This window comes from Triticum dicoccoides, chromosome 3A (assembly GCF_002162155.2).
Source record: "Triticum dicoccoides isolate Atlit2015 ecotype Zavitan chromosome 3A, WEW_v2.0, whole genome shotgun sequence".
Taxonomy (NCBI): domain Eukaryota; kingdom Viridiplantae; phylum Streptophyta; class Magnoliopsida; order Poales; family Poaceae; genus Triticum; species Triticum dicoccoides.
Window position 1 is genome coordinate 495,161,251 of NC_041384.1, and position 19,122 is coordinate 495,180,372.

At 49.3% G+C, this 19,122-nt stretch overlaps 1 protein-coding gene across 2 annotated transcripts; it reads right to left on the reverse strand.

Moving 5' to 3' along the window:
- Window positions 1-76: 76 nt before the first annotated feature.
- LOC119268762 (LEAF RUST 10 DISEASE-RESISTANCE LOCUS RECEPTOR-LIKE PROTEIN KINASE-like 2.1) lies at window positions 77-17,662 on the reverse strand. Of its 2 annotated transcripts, none has more exons than XM_037550467.1 (3): window positions 16,854-17,662; window positions 1,825-1,857; window positions 77-1,345 (listed from the first exon to the last, which is right to left on the reverse strand). In XM_037550467.1, exons 1-3 carry the CDS (start codon window positions 17,611-17,613, stop codon window positions 294-296), a joined length of 1,845 nt encoding a protein of 614 aa, XP_037406364.1. In that variant the 5' UTR covers window positions 17,614-17,662; the 3' UTR covers window positions 77-293. The 2 variants fall into 2 exon arrangements, with proteins under 2 accessions (XP_037406364.1, XP_037406363.1); XM_037550466.1 differs by lacking the exon at window positions 16,854-17,662 and adding an exon at window positions 3,361-4,873.
- Between the last annotated feature and the right edge of the window lie 1,460 nt (window positions 17,663-19,122).

The following is a 19,122-nucleotide window of genomic DNA, read 5'->3' on the forward strand; positions in this document are numbered from 1 at the left end:
GTCTTAAAGATGGCGAATGTCTTTTGTGGCGTGTGCGGTGTGCTTATATATACGACATATATCCAACAAGCATACGTGGAAGGAATGGTGTTGTTATTTTCTGGGATAAAGAACCGGGATGCTGCAAATGACAGGATTGTCGTGTTATCTCCTGTGCATGGAGTAATCAGGAGACCAGCGGACATATGGAAGCCGCTCTGTTTGTCCCAATCGCAGCGGACATATGAAGTATTCAAACCGTTTACAGATTTATGCAACACTGGAGCAAGTGTGCAAGAGCAATATAAACCCTGTCAACTCAAGAGCACTTTTGGTGGCAGTTCGAGGCCGGTTGTGCTCCCCTCAAGCATCTCGACGACTCTAGTCATTGTTGGACGATCTGTAGAACTTAACTGAATGCACCACAGCCCAACCACTATCATCTTCCTCACAACCTCGGTGATCTCTCCATTAATCTCAGAAGCACTGATACAGTATTCATCCAAGTGTTCATAAATCCATTGTGGGAAATATTGGCTGCTAGATTCAGTGTTTGGACTGATATTCTTGTCCCTTGCCCCAACCATCTCAAGAACCATCATTCCATAGCTGTACACATCAGACTTGCTACTTACTGCTCCAAATTGCTTGGAATAAACCTCCGGGGCAATATAGCCTATTGTTCCTCTTGCACCACCAATGGAGATGACACTTTCTTTATTGAGGCACAGCTTGGCCAGTCCGAAATCGGAGATCTTTGGACAGAAGTTTTGGTCCAATAGAATGTTGTGGGGTTTGATATCAAAATGCACAATGCGAGTATTGCATCCTCTGTGCAGATATTCAAGTCCTCGAGCAATTCCCACTGCTATTTCAAATAATTTCTCCCAACCTAAAGTATTTCCACCTTCGGAGCCATCTTTAAAAGCATACCTTTCAAGTGAACCATTAGGCATATAGTCATAAATTAGTGCCCTTTTGGTTCCTTCCAAGCAAAATCCTAAGAGAGTAACAACGTTGACATGAGAAGTTCTACTAATGCTAGCTAACTCATTGATGAAATCCTCGCCATCAGTCTTGAAGTCCTTTAGCATCTTGACTGCTATCTGACGACCATCAGAGAGGTCGCCTCTGTAAACAGCACCAAACCCACCTTGACCTAGCTTTTCAGCAAAAGATCTCGTCATTCTTTTCACTTGTGCGTAAGCGTATCTTTTCGGATGGACCGTTCCATTCTTTTGTAGGTAGGACTCAATCCTGGCTGTTTCCTTTGATTTTCTTTTGCATCCGTACTTCTTGTAGCCCAACCAGAACGCAAAGAAGAGTAGACATAGCATAGGTATGCTCGAGCTGACTGCTATTATATCTGCGCAGAAAATTTGGAGGGAGAAAGGCATCAAAAGGGGAACCCACTTACACGATCTTCCAGTTAACAACTGGTTTATTTGCATTTTGTTTACTGCATCACAGTAGAGGCATGAAATCAGTGCAACTATAGAAGAACACAATATCTAGTGTCATGCAGTACAGAGAACCTCGAGTTATTGAAGGCCATTGTTGACAAACCTACTGTATTGTATATTCTAAAAGGCTAGCTATATTATATTTGCATCATAAACTCTGAATTAGCCTGCATGTCATGAACTAGTGCCACTTTTCAGATAAACCGGACACGGTTGCTAAGTACATACTCCCTCCGTTCCAAAATATATGACCCAACTTCGTACTATAGTAGTACCAAGTTGGGTCATCTATTTTGGAACGGAGGGAGTACATATGAAGCAGAGTTTGTTACAGATGCAATATGCAAAACAATTTATCATGTGGTTGAGAGATATTTCTTACATATTCTCGTTGTTTTCTTCGAGTATTGACGACCTGCAAAATTTGAACATGAGTGCCTATGAGTAGATGGAAGATGCATTTATTCACAAAATATAAACTTTACACTTCACAACTGATACAGCAATTAGTTTATCATACAAACTTAAAAGGAAGGTAACATTAGTAATTTTATTGCAGGAACAACTAGTCCTCATTTCCCAAGAATAAAAGTGATCATCATTTCTATGTACAAACTTTGACAGAGATAGTTTTAACATTTCCATGTAACAGTCATTTCTTTAGTTTCTTAAAGAAAGAAAAATCATCACTTGAAGTTGATCTTACTTCCTAGCCATAAAATCTGGACCTATTGAAGTCTCTTAGCAATTTTAGGATCAATGGTGATGGATTTGTTTGAGATCAAAATGGTGTAACTGTTAATTGTCCACATACCACATGTCCTCTGTATTTCAGTGCAGATACTCATGTCAATGTGTAAGTGAATATTGCCAAGTGACGAAAATGATTTACTCCCTCGGTCCCTACGATCCACATTAATTGACTCAGCCTTTATTCAATATTGTATAAAGGTTGTACAGAGGCTGCGTCAATTAATTTGGATCGGAGGCAGTAATTATTTTTGCACATGAGAAAATGGCGATGATGCACTTTTGATTTTGTTCTCAGTACTAATCATCCAAAAACGACCAGGACTAAGTTCACAATGCAATGCAGACCTAGACGCATCATTCATATCGATAAGTCATGCCCAAAGACAATTAGAGCAACTCTAATCCATCCCCAATAATTTCGTGAACTCCCCAAAAAAGACTGCAATTTTCGGGAGTTAAGCCCATCTAACCCATCCCAAACAGATGTCTAAATCCCAAAATATTTTTGGGAGCTCCCAAAACACACCCTTCCCGAGGCTGATGCCGAGGAGGAGGCTCTAAACGCCACCATTGGTGCCTCTGTAGCCGAGGCTGGCGCCAGGTCCATTGGAGAGAGGTTGAGGAGGCCCATCGGTGACCACATGTGTACTATTTATAATCAGTTTGATCAGTGAAATATATTTCCTCCATTTCAAAATACTTAAAGTTCTAGGTTTATCTTAACTCAAACATCTTTAAGTTTGATCAAGTCTATTGAAAAATACAGCAACATCTACAACATCAAATTAGTTCCATTAGATACATCACAAAATAAATTTTCCTACTATATATTTATATGATCTTCAGCGCAAGGAAGACTATGTGAGCATGGTGTTAGAGTCAAGTCCATTTAATATCCAATTCAGGCGAGCTCTCGTAGGGGGTAAATGGACTGCGTGGGTGCATTTAGTTAGACGGTTGATACATATTAACCTTGTGGGTTTTGCACGGTCAAATCTATGTATATGGATTTAATCGACTCTGGACCAGTTATTTTGGAGGATTACTTCAAAATTAATTGCAGGCTCTCTTACACCTGACGAAACAAGTTGGCCCGAGAGAGAATGCCAAATACACCTAGACGGCAACTTCTGCAAAGGAAAAGCTTCAGATTCAGAGAACTTACGGGATTTACTGCAAGTATTATCGGAGTGTACTAGGCCGTCAGGGCACAAGCAGCCTATGAAATCCCCGGTCCGACTGTGACCGCACCGTCCCTTGGAATTGGCTCCCTCGCACTGGGTACATGCAGTGGGCCTCCCGCTCTCGTTCCATCCCAGCTGGAATTCCTGACGAAGAAGATTGGCATATCCACTCCCGTTTGTCCATCCATGGTCAGTAAAGTTGATCTCGCCGTATTTGTGCACAGGCAATTGTATGACTTGGTTGCACGCTTGCACCCAGTTGCCGGCGGGCACTGCATCATCCGGAAGCACGAACGATAGCCCAGGACCAGGACCATCTTCAAAGCTTTGGCAGCTGATCGGGTAGATGCTACTCGGTTTGTAGAAGGTAAAGTTGAAGTTGCAGCCGATGAAGAAGATAAGGTAATCGACCGTGCTGTCAGGAAAGTACAGCGGCGATCCCTCTTGAAAAGTGACGTTGCGGCCGATTCTTGGTCTCGGGCAGGGGTTGAGGTCGTCGTCGACGTTCGGGTCGGCTAGAGAGACGGTTGCGAGCGCGCCGTCGATGCCCTTGACCGTGTAGTTGGCGGTGCCGTTGAGCTGCAGGATGGGCTTGTTGTCGTCGCAGAGGATCCCCAGGCCAGGGTAGCCGCAGTAGGAGTTGTCGTTGCCCCTGAGATCTTTTGTCTTCCCGACGAGATAGAACGGGTAGCTGATCCTCACGTCCCCGCATGTGTAAGTTTGATTCAGGCACATGGAGGGGTCGTAAGCCCCATCATCGGATGAATCGCCATGGGAGGCGGCGACCCAGAGGAGGAGAAGCAGCAGCAGCCGGTGGCATATCAAGAGAGGCATGGCTATGGGCTAATGGAGTTAGGCGAACGAGGGCCTCTTTTTTCTTCCCCTCTGGTTTGGTGGCTGTCTGCACCGGGCCGTTTGTTTCTTGCCGCTGCTCCTCCTCCGCGTTTATAAGTGGCGGAGGCCTTGCGAGTTTCTCCGGCGGCTGGCTGGCTTGGAAGGCCCCTCTTGCTCAAACCTTTGACCAGTCCGGTCTCGCGCACACATAACGCGAGTGTGCCACGCAAGTCGTCTGCTGTACTGCTACCTCCCGTCGTTGTTCCGTGGAGACTGGTGTGGTATACTTTATTCAGTTTATTGGCCCAGCCGCGTCGAAGAAAGGCTTCTAGCTAGTCGCCGATGTACACTTTTGTCTTCCACAAGCAGGTTTTTAAAATTTGGGAATCGCTAAGTTCTCTTAATAGTCTGTAAAACCAGTGCACCTGGTGTTGGTGGTGATCCAAGCTGGATCCCTCCCAGCTACAAAAAGAACAGCACATCTAGACGTACCATATCTAGATGTATTTAGATGTGCCGTAGCCAAACCCAAGAAAGAATAAGGACCACGTCAAAACTCTTCCGAAGACCTACTGCTCATGAAGGTACTACGTGTTTGTCTAACATAAGAGCATCTCTAGCCGCCCCTCCAGACCACTTTCTTTGCACAGGTGATGTAAAAGGACAAAAAACGGCCCCCCGAAGCCCCCCCCTCCCTCCCAAGACCTCAAATTAGCGCCGGCAAACCCAGACCAAACACAACGCACTGGCCTCTCTTGAGGGCGCCGACGGAAGTAACAACCAATCCTATTCCCCCACTCCTCCTTTTTTCTGACCCACCTAATCACTTTTTGCCCGACGATTGTCTTAGGGGCACCAACGACTGGAAAAACGTACTCGCATTTCATCCGGCGAAAATATTTTGCCTCTTAGGACGTGCTATTTTTGGTCCGGCGATTGTCCTGGGGGGCTCCAACAGCTCGAGATGCTTTAACCCGGGAAACTCGGAGAAGAAAAAGAAGAAAAGCTCCACAGGAGGCAGCGGTCCGCCTGATGATAATGAACCCCGCAGTCACGAGCTGGCGCGTTTCGATACATGGTAGGGAACAAGGGGCGTGGAAAAGGTCGGGAACCGTCCTTGTCCACTGACGAAATGGCGAGCAAATATTATTGCTTCTCACGCGCTATTCTGTTTTCGAAACCGACATACGCGCTCTCGGTTTCGTTTTTCGGGCAAGCGCTCCTGAAATGGATTTCCGATCAAATCATATTGGCGTTTGCGACGGGCAAGCAGCAGCAACGCGCGTGCACACACACCGGAGAGGGACGAGACTTGCCTGCTCCCTTCCCATGCTCCCATCCGTGCTCCTGCATACGTGACTTGATTTGATTAGAGCAAAATAAGGCCCGGCCCCACCCCCTTAAAATTAGGGGGGAAGATGATTAGATTAGAAAGGAAAAAGGAAAAAAGACAGCCGTGGGATGAAGTGAGAGCATGGATAGGAACATAGAGAGGGAGCAAGCAAGCCGGATCCACCGGAGAGAGGCAGGACAGGAGGTTACGAGTTGCAAATCGCCAAGCAACTGCTTGCTCTAGATAAGAAAGCGCCAAAACGGCATGTCAAATTACTCGTCATTCTTGTATACTCTAGATGAACATGCGTGGGTTCACACAACGGAATTGGGTCTGGCTTCCGGCGAAATGGCAATTGGCAAGCGAGTCATGCTACCATCGGCAGTTTTGTTTTCAAACGGCAATGAAATTGAAGGACCGGTTGTGAAGGACTTACCTGATGATGGAGGATTTGGATTGCTCTTGCAGATCCCGCCGGAGCACAAGCAAGAAAGGAATTCCTTCTTCTCGCTGTAGGCGCAGCGTCCATAAGATTTCTCGCACAGCTCGCATTGCCGATCCTTGCTTTGCTTCCATTCCAACTCGAAGCCCTGTCCAAGCACGACGCCATATTCCCTCGGCAACACGAGCAGACCACTTCTCACAGCATCTTCCTGGAGTACCGGCACGATGACCTTCTGCCTACAGTACTCAGCCAGTCCGTGCTCCCGAGAAACGTTGCCTTCCTCAGAGCTGAAGACGGAAGGAAAAACCGTCTCCACTGCCTGGAGGCGGACTGAACCCTTTGCAGTCGATCTGGAACTTGTCTAGCGGAGGATCAGGAGCCGGCTGATCGCTCTCCGTGGAGTGGCAGCCGAAGAAGAAGGTGAGCTCCTCCAAGGACTCGGTGTAGTTTAGCCACTCCCTGTCGAATGTCACGTTGTGGGTGACCGTGGGACACTTGCCGCCGCTAATAAAGCTTCAGTGTCCCTCAGAATGATGGCGTGATTTTCGTAGAAGATGTTCTGGACGGTGTAGTTGTGTAACTTGTCTCGGCCGAGTTGAAGGGTTGCGATCGCGGTCTTCCCCTCGCCTTGGCAGAAGATCTTCAAATCGGTGTAGCCGCATGAGTAGGGTGTGTAATCAGGGGTTGCTTCAGTGGCGTTTGACAGATAGAATGGATATGTGATGTCAACGCTGCCACACCTGAACGACTCCGAGCAAATGGAATCATCGTAGGTGCTAGACGGCGGAAGAGGGGAGCCATGGGAGGCGAGGAAGACATGGACGGCGAGGAAGAGGAGGACGAGCGAGTGTGGTGGTAGGTGAGCCATTGGCGAGAGGAGGAAGATGAATCTGGCTGGCTGTTTTCTGCTCGGTCCTGCACGCCACAGGCTCCGGCGAGCGACGCCGTATTTAAATCGCGGGCGCGACCGGGTCTGGTGGAAATTTTGCTTGGTTGGTGTGCCGCTAGGACTAGCGTGGAGCTGATTCGCGGAAGACCGAAGCAAAGTCGGTCTCCTCGTCTTGGGTCACTATGACCTGGTGCTGCGCCGTCGATGCTCTTGACGGTGTAGTTGGCGATGCCGCTGAGCTGCAGGATGGGCTTGTCGTCGTCGCAGAGGATCCCCAGGCCAGGGTACCCGCAGTAGGAGTTGTTGTTGCCCTTCAGATCATTTGTCTTCCCGGCGAGATAGAACGGGTATCTGATGTTCACGCCTCCGCAGGTGGAAGGCTCGTTCAGGCACATGGAGGAATCGTAGGTGTCATCGGATGAATCGCCATGAGAGGCGGCAACGGCAACCAAGAGGAGAAGCAGCAGCAGCTGCTGCTGCTGGTGGTGGCTTGGCAAGAGAGGCATGGCTGCTTGGCTAGCTAGCTAAGTCAGCAGTAGTGTTCCATTCTCTGCTTTGATCTTTAAACAGGTGATTCGCTGTCCGCCCTCATGCCTTCGTTTACATGTTCCGAGGGCATTTGGTCCTGGGTAGAAGTTTCGGGGAAGGATGGGCGATGTGATAGATGGCAGGATCTTGCAGGTCATCTCTATCTCTCGAGTTTGGTCCGTTGAGACTAGTGTGCGCGTATAAATTTGACCGATCTACACCCACAGAACAGTTTCCTGAGACAGACATTTCCTTCCGTTCCCAATGAAAATTATCTACGTATTTTGTAGTAATTGCCAAGTGCATACATATAAACATCCTAATCGAGAGCAGGATGCAGGCACATGGTTGGACCAAATGGCAAATGAGCTGTTAATTGTTGGTTTTTACAGTTTTTTTGTCTGAAAAAGGAGGTCCCCGATGGAAGTCACCAAGGGTAAACCAACCCAGGTCCACAACAGAAAAACCCCGGACGGAAATTAAAACAGCCCATCGGCGGACCAGCCGAACCACAGCTTGAAAGGTTCAAGAGCGGGACTGCTAAGCCTCCTGTTACTGACGCGCCGCAGCTTGTCAACTACTCTTTCCGTCTCATAATATAAGAACGTTTTTAGCACTAGTAAAAAACAGGTTGTCTACCGCACACCTTACTTGGGTTTGCCTTCCGGCGAAATGGGAAGGAATTGGCAAGCGAGTGATACTATCGGCCGTTTGTTTTCGGATGGGATTAAAAATTTAAGGATCAGTTCTGAATAACTTACTTGATGGAGAGTTTGAATACGCAGTGGTGGTGCCGCTGGCGTGGCAGCCCTGAACGCCAACCCTCCCACCGGAGCACAAGCAACCAAGAAATTTCTTCTCCTTGTTAGAGAATATGTTTCCGTAGCATCTCAAACTCCTTTCCTTCTCCTATTCAAACTCCTTGTAATATTCCTTGTACTCCAAGCTTGGCTTCGGCCGCATCAATCAATATAAACAGAACCGCGGCTCCCCTCGAGGGAGTAGGAACGCTTATTATCTTTCATGGTAATCAGAGCCACCTCTTCTCCTACATCTAGCCACAAATCAAAACCCTAGAACCACATATCATCGTCTCCATGGCTTCTTCGTCCGGCGTCGGCCTCAACCTCGGATCGCCGCCATCTGAGAAGCTAGCAAGAGGAAACTTCATCCTCTGGAAGACCCAGGTGCTCCCAGCCCTGCGAGGTGCGCAGGTAACCGGGCTCCTGGACAACTCTGACGCCACTCCACCCAAGACTGTGGAGATCACGAAGGCGGACAAGACGACGGCCCTCGAGCCGAACCCTCTGTACGGGCCCTGGATCGCCAAAGACCAGCAGGTCCTGTCATATCTTCTCAACTCCATGTCTCCAGAAATCCTTGCGCAAGTCGTCGGGAAGGACTCCACCTATGAGCTCTGGACGACGGTGAACAATCTCTTCGCCTCGCAATCACAGTCCCGGATCACCAATCTAAGGATCGCGATCACCAATACCAAGAAGGGCACAATGTCGAGCTCGGCGTATATGGCGAAGATGAAAAGCCTTGGGGATGAACTAGCTGCCGCTGGTCGTCCCGTCTCTGATCCGGAGATGGTGGACTACATACTCGCAGGACTCGACCGCGACTACGACTCCGTGGTGGCGGCGATCGGCGCTGTCAAGAACACAATCACCGCCGATGACCTCTTCGCTCAGATCTCCGCCTTTGATCAGAGGATGGAGATGCTGGGAGACTCGTCTTCAGGCGGGTTTCATTCATCTGCCAACGCCGTCTACAGAGGCCGCGGCCAGTCCCGTGGTAGATCCTGTGGGCGAGGAGGAAGAGGGCGCGGCCGCGGTGACCGCGGTGACCGCCAGCCTTCTCCTGCAAATAGAGGCGGCGGATTCAGAGGACGCCCTCGACAGCAACAGCAACAGCAGGTACGCGAGCAGCAGCATGACTATCCTGAGTGCCAGATATGCTATAGACATCATCCAGGAGGTGCACGTGTCTGCTGGTGGCGCTATGAAGAGAATGATCAAGAAGAGAAGGAGGCGCATGCTGTCTCCTATGGCGTGGACACTAATTGGTACGCAGACAGTGCAGCAACAAATCACATCACAGGTGAACTTGACAAGCTGACAGTACGGGAGAAGTACAACGGAGGCGACCAAATTCGCACGGCAAGCGGTTCTGGTATGAATATCACCCACATTGGTAGTTCAATTGTTCAAAACCCCATGAAAAATTTGCACCTTAAAGATGTCTTGCATGTTCCTCAAACTTCCAAAAATCTTGTTTCTGTTCATCGATTCACCCTTGATAATAATGTTCTTATAGAATTCTATCCTCACTTTTTCTTGGTTAAGGATTTGAGCACAAGGAGAATCATTCTTAGAGGACGGTGCGTGGGAGGCCTCTATCCACTCATATCATCATCATCATCATCTTCATGGTCCAATAAACAAGCAAATATTGTCACCAAGCCATCATCATCAAGGTGGCATAGTCGATTAGGTCATCCATCTTCAGTCATAGTTAAATATGTTCTTAGCAAAAATAAACTCTCTTATGAGAATAGTGTTGAGTCAGTTTGTGATCCGTGTCAACAAGCAAAAAGTCATCAATTACCCTATCCCATCTCTACTAGTGTGTCTACTGCTCCTCTACAACTTATATTTTCAGATGTATGGGGACCAGCCCCTACTTCAGTTGGGAGATTTTCTTACTATGTAAGCTTTATTGATGACTATAGTAAATTTACTTGGATTTACTTGTTAAAGAAACGGTCTGATGTATTCCAAGTCTTCATCAATTTTCAAAACCTTGTTGAACGCAAACTGAACTCCAAGATCATTGCTATGCAAAGTGACTGGGGTGGTGAGTATGAAAAATTGAACTCTTTCTTCCAAAAACTTGGTATTTCACATCATGTCTCTTGCCCTCATGCTCATCAACAAAACGGATCTGCTGAAAGAAAGCACCGTCACATAGTTGATATGGGGCTAGCACTGCTAGCAAATGCATCCATGCCACTCAAATTCTGGGATGAAGCATTCTTAACCGCTACATATCTTATCAATTTGCTTCCTAGTAAAGTCATCAAATTTGAAACACCTATTACACGACTCCTTGGTGTCACACCCAACTACACATCTCTTCGTGTTTTCGGTTGTGCATGTTGGCCCAACCTCAGACCCTATAACACACGCAAACTCGCTTTTCGCTCCAAAAAGTGTGTCTTCTTAGGCTATAGTCCCATGCACAAAGGAGTTAAATGTCTAGATGTTCCTACTGGTAGGGTCTACATATCCAGAGATGTAGTTTTTGATGAGTCAGTGTTCCCTTTTGCTTCCCTTCATCCCAATGCTGGTGCACTTCTCCGCAAGGAAATCCTTCTTCTTCCTCCACATCTTCGGTCTTTTGATCATGGGGGCGATAGTTGTACTAACCAAAGTGATGATATTCCTGCTGGTATTGGTTCTTCTCTGTTGCCTGTACAGGTCCCTGGTGAAAACGGCGCTCAAAATGATCAAAATTTTGAAAATCAAGCTCAAGATCATCTTATATTTCATGCTGAGGAAGGAGACGAACCTGGCACAGATGACGAAGCTGATCCGGCGGCGCCCGCAACTCCTGTTCGTGCGCAGACCTCGGATCCCGCGGCCAAATCGGCCTCGGATCGCGCTCCCACCAACCGCAGCGCTGATTCAGCAGCAGGCGGGACCAGCTGCGGGGTCGGCTGCGGGGCCGAATCCGCCTCGCCCAGCGCGCGCCACTCCCACGCCGCCACCTCAGCAGCAGGCGGGACCAGCCATGGGGCCGAATCTCCCTCGCCCAGTGCGCGCGTGCAACCGCGGTCGGGCGGTCGATCTGCTGTGCCGGCTCGGGCGGCTGGCACCCGTGTGGTGGACACACAAGCGGCCACACCAACGGCTACAGGATCCTCTGCGCAGGTGGCGCCAGATTCGCCTGTGTCATCACATGCAGCTTCCTCGGGATCTTCTGCGGCGAGTGCTCCTGTGGTCCAGCCAGCAGTTTCTTCACGAGTTATGACTCGATTACAGAAAGGTATACGAAATCCTAAAATAAGAAAAGATGGGACTATACCATATGGAATGTTGTGTATTTCAGGAGAACCAACAACATTGAATAGTGCACTTGATGATCCTAAGTGGAAGAAGGCAATGGATGAGGAATATTCTGCACTTATGAGGAACAAGACATGGCATCTTGTACCAAATCAGAAAGGTAAAAATATCATCGATTGCAAATGGGTTTACAGAATTAAAAAGAAGGCAGATGGCTCCATTGACAGGTACAAAGCACGTCTCGTTGCAAAGGGTTTTAAACAACGTTATGGTATTGATTATGAGGACACTTTCAGTCCTGTTGTTAAAGCTGCAACTATCAGACTTGTGCTAGCCATTGCTGTATCCAAGGGTTGGAGTCTACGACAGCTAGATGTACAGAATGCGTTTTTGCATGGCATTCTAGAAGAGGAAGTGTTTATGAGACAACCACCTGGTTATGAGGACAAGAAGTCACCACATTATGTTTGCAAGCTTGACAAGGCACTCTATGGTTTAAAACAAGCACCCAGAGCATGGTACTCCAGATTGAGCTTACAGTTGAAATATCTTGGTTTCATTGCCTCCAAAGCTGATACATCATTGTTTATTTATAACAAGGCTGGAGTAGTCATTTTTGTGCTTATATATGTTGATGATATCATCGTTGCAAGTTCTTCACAAAATGCTACTAATGCACTTCTGCATGATTTGAGCTCAGAGTTTGCCTTGAAAGACCTAGGTGATTTGCATTTCTTCCTAGGTATTGAGGTCAAGAAAACTCAATATGGAATTATGTTAAATCAGGAGAAATATATCACTGAGCTTCTGTCTCGCATGGGGATGAAGAATTGCAAGCCAGTTCCTACACCTTTGTCTTCCTCAGAAAAACTTTCAGCATATGAAGGTGTGCCACTTCAGGAGGAGGAAAGTACAAGGTATAGGAGTACTGTGGGAGCATTACAATATTTAACTCTCACACGTCCAGATATCTCATTTGCTGTCAACAAGGTTTGTCAATATCTGCATGCACCTACTTCTGCACATTGGTCAGCTGTCAAGAGAATTGTAAGATATGTAAAGCATACTATGGGAATAGGACTTCATTTCAAACAGTCTAATTCCTCTCTTGTGAGTGCATTCTCTGATGCTGACTGGGCAGGATGCAGTGATGACAGAAGATCAACTAGAGGCTTTGCAGTATTTTTTGGGTCTAACCTTATTTCTTGGAGTGCCAGAAAGCAAGCCACCGTGTCACGGTCAAGCACAGAAGCTGAATATAAGTCCTTGGCAAATGCAACTGCAGAAATCATTTGGGTTGAATCACTTCTTGAGGAATTGGGAATCAAGAAGAATCGTATCTCATGTTTATGGTGTGATAACTTGGGAGCAACATATTTGTCCGCAAATCCTGTGTTTCATGCAAGGACAAAGCACATCGAAATTGATTTTCACTTTGTGCGAGAAAGGGTTGCAGCCAAGAAACTCGAGATACGGTTTATTCCCTCCAAGGATCAAGTAGCAGACGGTTTTACAAAGGCATTGCCATCAAGACCATTTGAGGAGTTCAAGAGTAATCTTAATCTAGGGTAGTTAAGATTAAGGGAGGGTGTTAGAGAATATGTTTCCGTAGCATCTCAAACTCCTTTCCTTCTCCTACTCAAACTCCTTGTAATATTCCTTGTACTTCAAGCTTGGCTTCGGCCGCATCAATCAATATAAACAGAACCGCGGCTCCCCTCGAGGGAGTAGGAACGCTTATTATCTTTCACTCCTCACTGTAGGAGCACCGTCCGCCAGATAGCTCGCACAGGTCGCATGGCTGCGGTGTGCTCATATGCCATTTCAACTCGAATCCTTGCTTGAGCACGGCACCGTAATCACTCGGCGGCATGAGCTGACCACTGCTCAATAGAACATCTTTATTTACCGACATGATGACCATCCGGCTGCAGTGCTCGGCCAATTCGTACTCTCGAGAAACGTTGTCATCCTCAGAGGTGAACACGAAGGAAACACCATCTCCAATGCCTGCAGGTGGATTGAACCCTTTGCAGTTGATCTGAAAATCTTCTGTCGGAAAATCAGGAGGCAGGTGATCGCTTGCCGTGGAGTAGCAGTCGAAGAAGAAGGTGAACTCGTGCAAGGAGTCGGTGTATTCCAGCCACTCGTGGCCGAATGACACGTTGTGGCTGACTGTGGGGCACTTGACGCCGCTAAGGGCTTCAGTGTCCCCGAGAATGATGGTCGAATTGTCGTAGAAGATGTTCCGAACGGTGTAGTTGTATTGATCGAGTGGAAGGACCGCGATCGCGGTTTGCCCCTCGCCTTGGCAGAAGATCTTCAAATCGGTGTAGCCGCAAGAGAAGTAAGATGTGTAATCGGGGGTTGCTTGGGTTGTGTTTGACAGGTAGAATGGATATTTGATGTCAACGCCACCACACTTGAACGATTCCAAGCACATGGAATCATTGTAGGTGCTAGATGGCGGTAAAGGGGAGCCATGGGAAGCGACGAAGACATGAACGGCGAGGAAGAGGAGGAGAAGCTGGTGTGGTAGGTGAGCCATTGGTGAAACGAGAGTCAGGAGACAGACTAATCTGGCTGCTGCTTCAACTCTGATTATGCACGCGCGTTTGATATTGAGGAATGTGGCCGTATATAGACCTGGCGTGGAGTTGCACTTGGCCGATGTGGGGGATCACGCTACATTATGTGATAATGATGGGATGCGATGAATCGGCACGAAGACTGGTGCATTGCATCTCGGCAAATGCCGGTCAATGCCAAAAGATGTGTGGTGCAAAGTGCAAAGACATACTAGTATGAATCATCGGTCATCACATATTCACGTTCACACGCCCACCACAGGGACTTTTCTTTCTATCTAATTATTGCATGCAGCTCTCTGCATGATTCGATAAAAAAAGCCAGCTTTGAGCCTATGGATTCAGTTATGACATGCAAAGTAATACTCGAAATAGGTGACGCTGTTTTAGTTCAAAATTGCCAAGCGAAGGTAGCCAGAGTGTGTCCGGATTTTTTTTTGACGGGCAAGGCAAGTGAGGATTCCACGGTACTCACAGAGCCACAGAAGAGTTGGGGCAGTTCGATCAGAACGGCTTAAAGCATCTCCAATAGATGGTCCAAAATTTGGCGGTTTAAAACCGGAAAAGTAAAATTTGAACCATCAAAAAATGCGTTTTGGAGCTTTAAAAAAAGCTCAACTCCAATAGATGGTCTAAAATAATGGTCCAAATTTGCAACTCCAATAATGGTCCAAAATGACGATGAAAACGGCCGCGCGGCTGCTACCAGCCACTGTTCAGCCACGGTTTTGCATTCAAATAGCAACTAAAATTTGAAAATAAGTGCATCATCATCATAGTTTCAATCAAAAGTGCATCACCATCATAGTATCAAATTTGTCTATCAAAAGAGCATCGTCTCAATCAAAGTTTTTCGCCCTAGAAATTAAAATCCACGGCCGGCGGTGGCGGCGGAGGAGGTGGAGGAATGGATGTGTGGCTGCTGGAGGAGGCCGCCGGCCGCACCGTCTGCGACTCGTCACCCCGAGCCGCCGCGACCGCCTTCGAGAGCTTCAACGGCCGCGTAGAACTGTCGGCCGGGTTGCGGCTGCGGTTGACCGGTCGTTTGAAGCTGCCTCCTCGTCCCTTCGCCGGCTTCGCCGACTGCGCGGTGGCCACCGGCCGGGGCGCCACCAATCCAGGCCGGCCGGTGGGGGGCGGCGGCATGGCCGCGGATGCGGGCGTGATTGCAGCGGCGGCGGCCACGTGGGTCAGCCCACCGGCTGCGGCGGCGGCGGAGAAGGCGGCGGGGTCGTCGGCATCGGCCATGACGGCGTCGGACGGCGAGGGGCGGCGGCGGCTGGGTGGGTCGCGGGCGGGCGGACGGGCGCGGGCGGGCGGGAACGGAAATGAAGTGGCGGTTGGGCGTTCGCGGGCGGCGGCTAGTTTTGGACCAGATACATCGCGTGATGCATATTTGCATCGCGAGGTGTTGCATTTTACATTACGAAGAGCCCGCGTTTTATTTTTTTCATATAGACCGTCTGTTGAAGCAGCGTTTTTTGTCCCAGATGATTCAAAAGTTAGATATTTTTACATTTGAACCGTCTGTCTATTAGAGATGCTCTTACGGGAGAGTGGCGCGGTGGTGTCAGATATCTCACTGCAGCCGTCGTTGCCCACCAGGACGCCATTGGCGCAGAAGCAGCTCGAGAACTCACCGGTGCGGTTGTAGCCGCACTTGCCGCTGGATTGCTCGCACTGGCTGCACGAACCGGAGCTTCGGTCCGTGCTCACCTGGAACCCGCCGCGGAGAGCCTTCGCGTACCCGTCTTCCCTCCATCCGGGGTCCTTTGCGTCGGCGGGGAGGGCGTCCTTGAGCACCGGGGCTCTGTAGACTGACTGCACGCCTGCCACCAATCTTTGGGAGGGACCTCACGCTCCGGCAGCACGAAGGACATGGCAGGCTCTTGCCCAGAGCTCCCGCATGTGACTGGCTTGATGCTCGGCGGCTTGCGTAATGTAGCGAAATCGGCTACCGGCAGGAAGGTGCAGTTGACGAAGAAGAAGAGGTAAGCGATGGTGGAGGTGGGCAGATGGAACTGCTTCGGGACGGTGACGTTGTGATCGACCATGGGGCAGGTGCCGTCGCCGCCGACATCGGCGTCGGTGAGGGAGACGGTGAGGCTGGTGTAGTTAATATTCAAGACCGTGTAGTCGTCCCTGCCGAGGCGGAGGATGGGCGTGTCGTCGTCGCAGATGATGGCCAGGCCGGGGGTAGCCGCAGTGCGACGACTGCGGCTCGCCGTACTCCCGCACTGTCTCATCTGTTCCGTTGTAAAGATGGAACGGGTACCGGACGCTGACATGGCCGCAGGTGGAAGGCCCGAGCTGGCACGTCGGGCGGCCGTATGCGCCACCGACTTGATCGCCACGGGAAGCTGCAGCGAAGAGGACGACGAGCAGGACGATGATGTGGCGGTAGAGGAGAGACATGTCCAGTTTCTTCTCTGGTTGGCTCGAGACCGGGTCCGCGCGACTGGTGTGGTTGGTGCGTTGAGCATAACTCCGTGGGTTTCGTGTGAGGGATCAGTTGCAAGTACAGTAGTAAAAGGCAAGGCGCTGCACAGAAAGGGCGCTGAACAAAGCTACACGTACACAAACCTGACTGTTTTAGCTCTGAGATCCTGCACGCGTTTGGTTCTGACGAATGTGGCCGTGTACCCTCCATAAGCAGGAAGACTGGTACGTCTCCGTAATAAGTGCCACAAGATGTGTGGCGCAAGTCCACGCGCCCGCAGGCCACAACAGGGACTCGTTCAAACAAAAGTAATGACAAGTGAGCGATAGAAAAGTCATACGTACCGCTACCGCACTGATCCGCTGTGGGCCCGCCATCGCAGTAGCAGGCGAACCCCACCCCGCCGTGCGTCTGGTTCCGCCGGTAGCCGCACCACCCGCCGGAGCGCTCGCATGCGCCGCACTGCTCCGAGTGCGGGCTGTAGTTCAGCTCGAACCCGCCCTTGAGCACCTCGACGTATCTTGCCGCAGGAGGCGCCTCCATCATGGCCTTCTTATGAGCGTCCAGCACCGGCGCCACCACCGCCGCCTCGCACCCGTACTCGCTCGCTTCGTCCGTGTAGCCATCGCCCGCGAACGCGTACGAACTCCCGTTGTAGTCGGGACAGCCGGTCAGTTCCACGGCAGAGGGCCATGAGGCGTTCCTCTTGCAGTTGTAGAAGAAGGTGATGTTGGAGTCCGACTGCGTGAGCTGCAGCGCCGAGCCGGCGTCGATGGTGAAGTTGAAGTGGAGGTGCGGGCAGCTGGCCGTGTTGAGGGCTTCGGCCTCGACGTCGTCGACGAGGAAGACGGAGTGCGTGTCGTAGTCGATGCCCGAGACTCTGTACCGGTGGTGGGACTGGGCGGGGAGGATCAGCGTGGTGTTGCCCTCGCAGGCAAGGCCGAGGCCGCGGTAGCCGCAGTTGGAGGCCGAGGAGGAGTTCAGCCAGAACGGGTAGGCGATGGTCAGGCCGCCGCAGGTGGCGTTGCCACAGGTGGGTGGGTACCCGTTGGCCGCGGCGAAGAGGAGCAGGACGGCGAGGAGAAGGAGGAGCAGGGAAGGCATCGCGGCGGTGTGGATGAGCAAGGGGAGGAGGAGCGCCGACTAAGTTGGCGCGATCGCAGCGCGTGAGAGTCAAGTGAGGGTGTTAGGCTGGGGGCGACAGGTGCTTCGACTGGATGTGGAAATTCTGAGCCTCGACGGAGCACGCGGCAGCGCCTTTTGCAGAGTGAATAGCACAAAACTATCATTTTTTGGGTTAACATTTCAAAAAATTACCATATTTTTGTTTTGTCGTTGATACCTACCAATTATGTTGTTTGCTATTTCAAAAAACTCAAATGATAATGTAATTTAAAATTGATTGATTTATGACAGTCGGGCCTGCTCCTAAACAAACCGGTTGTTTGACCGTTAATTTACATGTAGAGCCCACATATCAGTCATGGAGCTGTTCCAAAAAGGGTCAAACAAATGACTCTCTTACATGTGTGCCCCAACTGTTATAGAGCCGATCAAATGTTAACTACTCGGTCATTTAGATTCTTTTAAAAAGCAAACCACAGAACCGGTAGGTATCAGCGGCAAACAAACTTTTTGTAGATTTTTTTAAACTCTAACCCAAATAGTGGTAGGTTTATGCTATTCACTCCACGGTTGCACGATGATTCGACCTTACATCGCCCTTTATTCATTGCGGACAACGACGGGGCCGCACCGTCCGCTGGTGACGGGAGATCGTGGGTCGGAGTGCAGTTACCATCGTTTGGACACCTGGCCAATTTTACTTTTTTGGCAGAATTTAATTTGGACTTGGAATTAAAGGACCAACTTATGGTGCCTCCTTGATGCAACTTGATACGGTGTAGAAATTAGTATGCTAAAATCTTGAGAAGCCCGACATGCGGTGGTGGCGGCGGACACTGCGGGCGGGATGCATCGCGGAGGTGTGGATGAGGAAGAGAAGTCTGGGTAAGGGTGCCCAACTATGCGGTGAATTGTGCGGCAGTGTGGATGGGCATATGTGTTTGCGTCCGTTTTGGTGACTGCAACTGCTAGCGAGGATCAGTGTTAGGCATAGTGTTGGTATTTCATGGCTTTGTTATATATCGGTGTGATCCTTTGTTCATTGATGTTGGCTCCGAGCCACACAGAGGCCGAATTTATGTTTATTGTGTTTTGTATTCTCTTAATGCTTCATTATGAGTTAATAAAACATCATAGAAAAACTTAAAAACAATGTTGTGGTCTTAAAAAAACACAAACGAAACACAAAAAATGCAAATTATTTTGCTTCCCGAGGTCATAAACAGCTCCAAGAGCGAACAAGAACCTACATTTTGACTAAAAATCTTTAGGCTGTAGACTGTAATTTGCATTGGTAAATACGGATCTTCACTAGTCGCAGACAAAAAAAAATGCAAAATGCTGCAGCGGGAACCCTCATCGTGTAGGCAAAACGCTCCAGCAGAACACCTCATCGTGTAGGCAGAACCCTAAACCATAAACCCTAGCAGCAGGATTAGTACCAAATATGTTTAGGGTGAGAGAAGGTTGATACGTCCATTTTGCATC

What these genes read in the sequence shown, in the direction of transcription:
- LOC119268762 (XM_037550466.1), bottom strand. Translation starts at nt 4,213, where the DNA reads ATGCCTCTCTTGATATGCCACCGGCTGCTGCTGCTTCTCCTCCTCTGG. An exon ending in TAATACTTGCAGTAAATCCC is followed by an intron (nt 1,858 to 3,360) that starts GTAAGTTCTCTG and finishes CAAATTTTGCAG; the next exon opens with GTCGTCAATACTCGAAGAAA. An exon ending in GAAGAAAACAACGAGAATAT is followed by an intron (nt 1,346 to 1,824) that starts GTAAGAAATATC and finishes TTTTCTGCGCAG; the next exon opens with ATATAATAGCAGTCAGCTCG.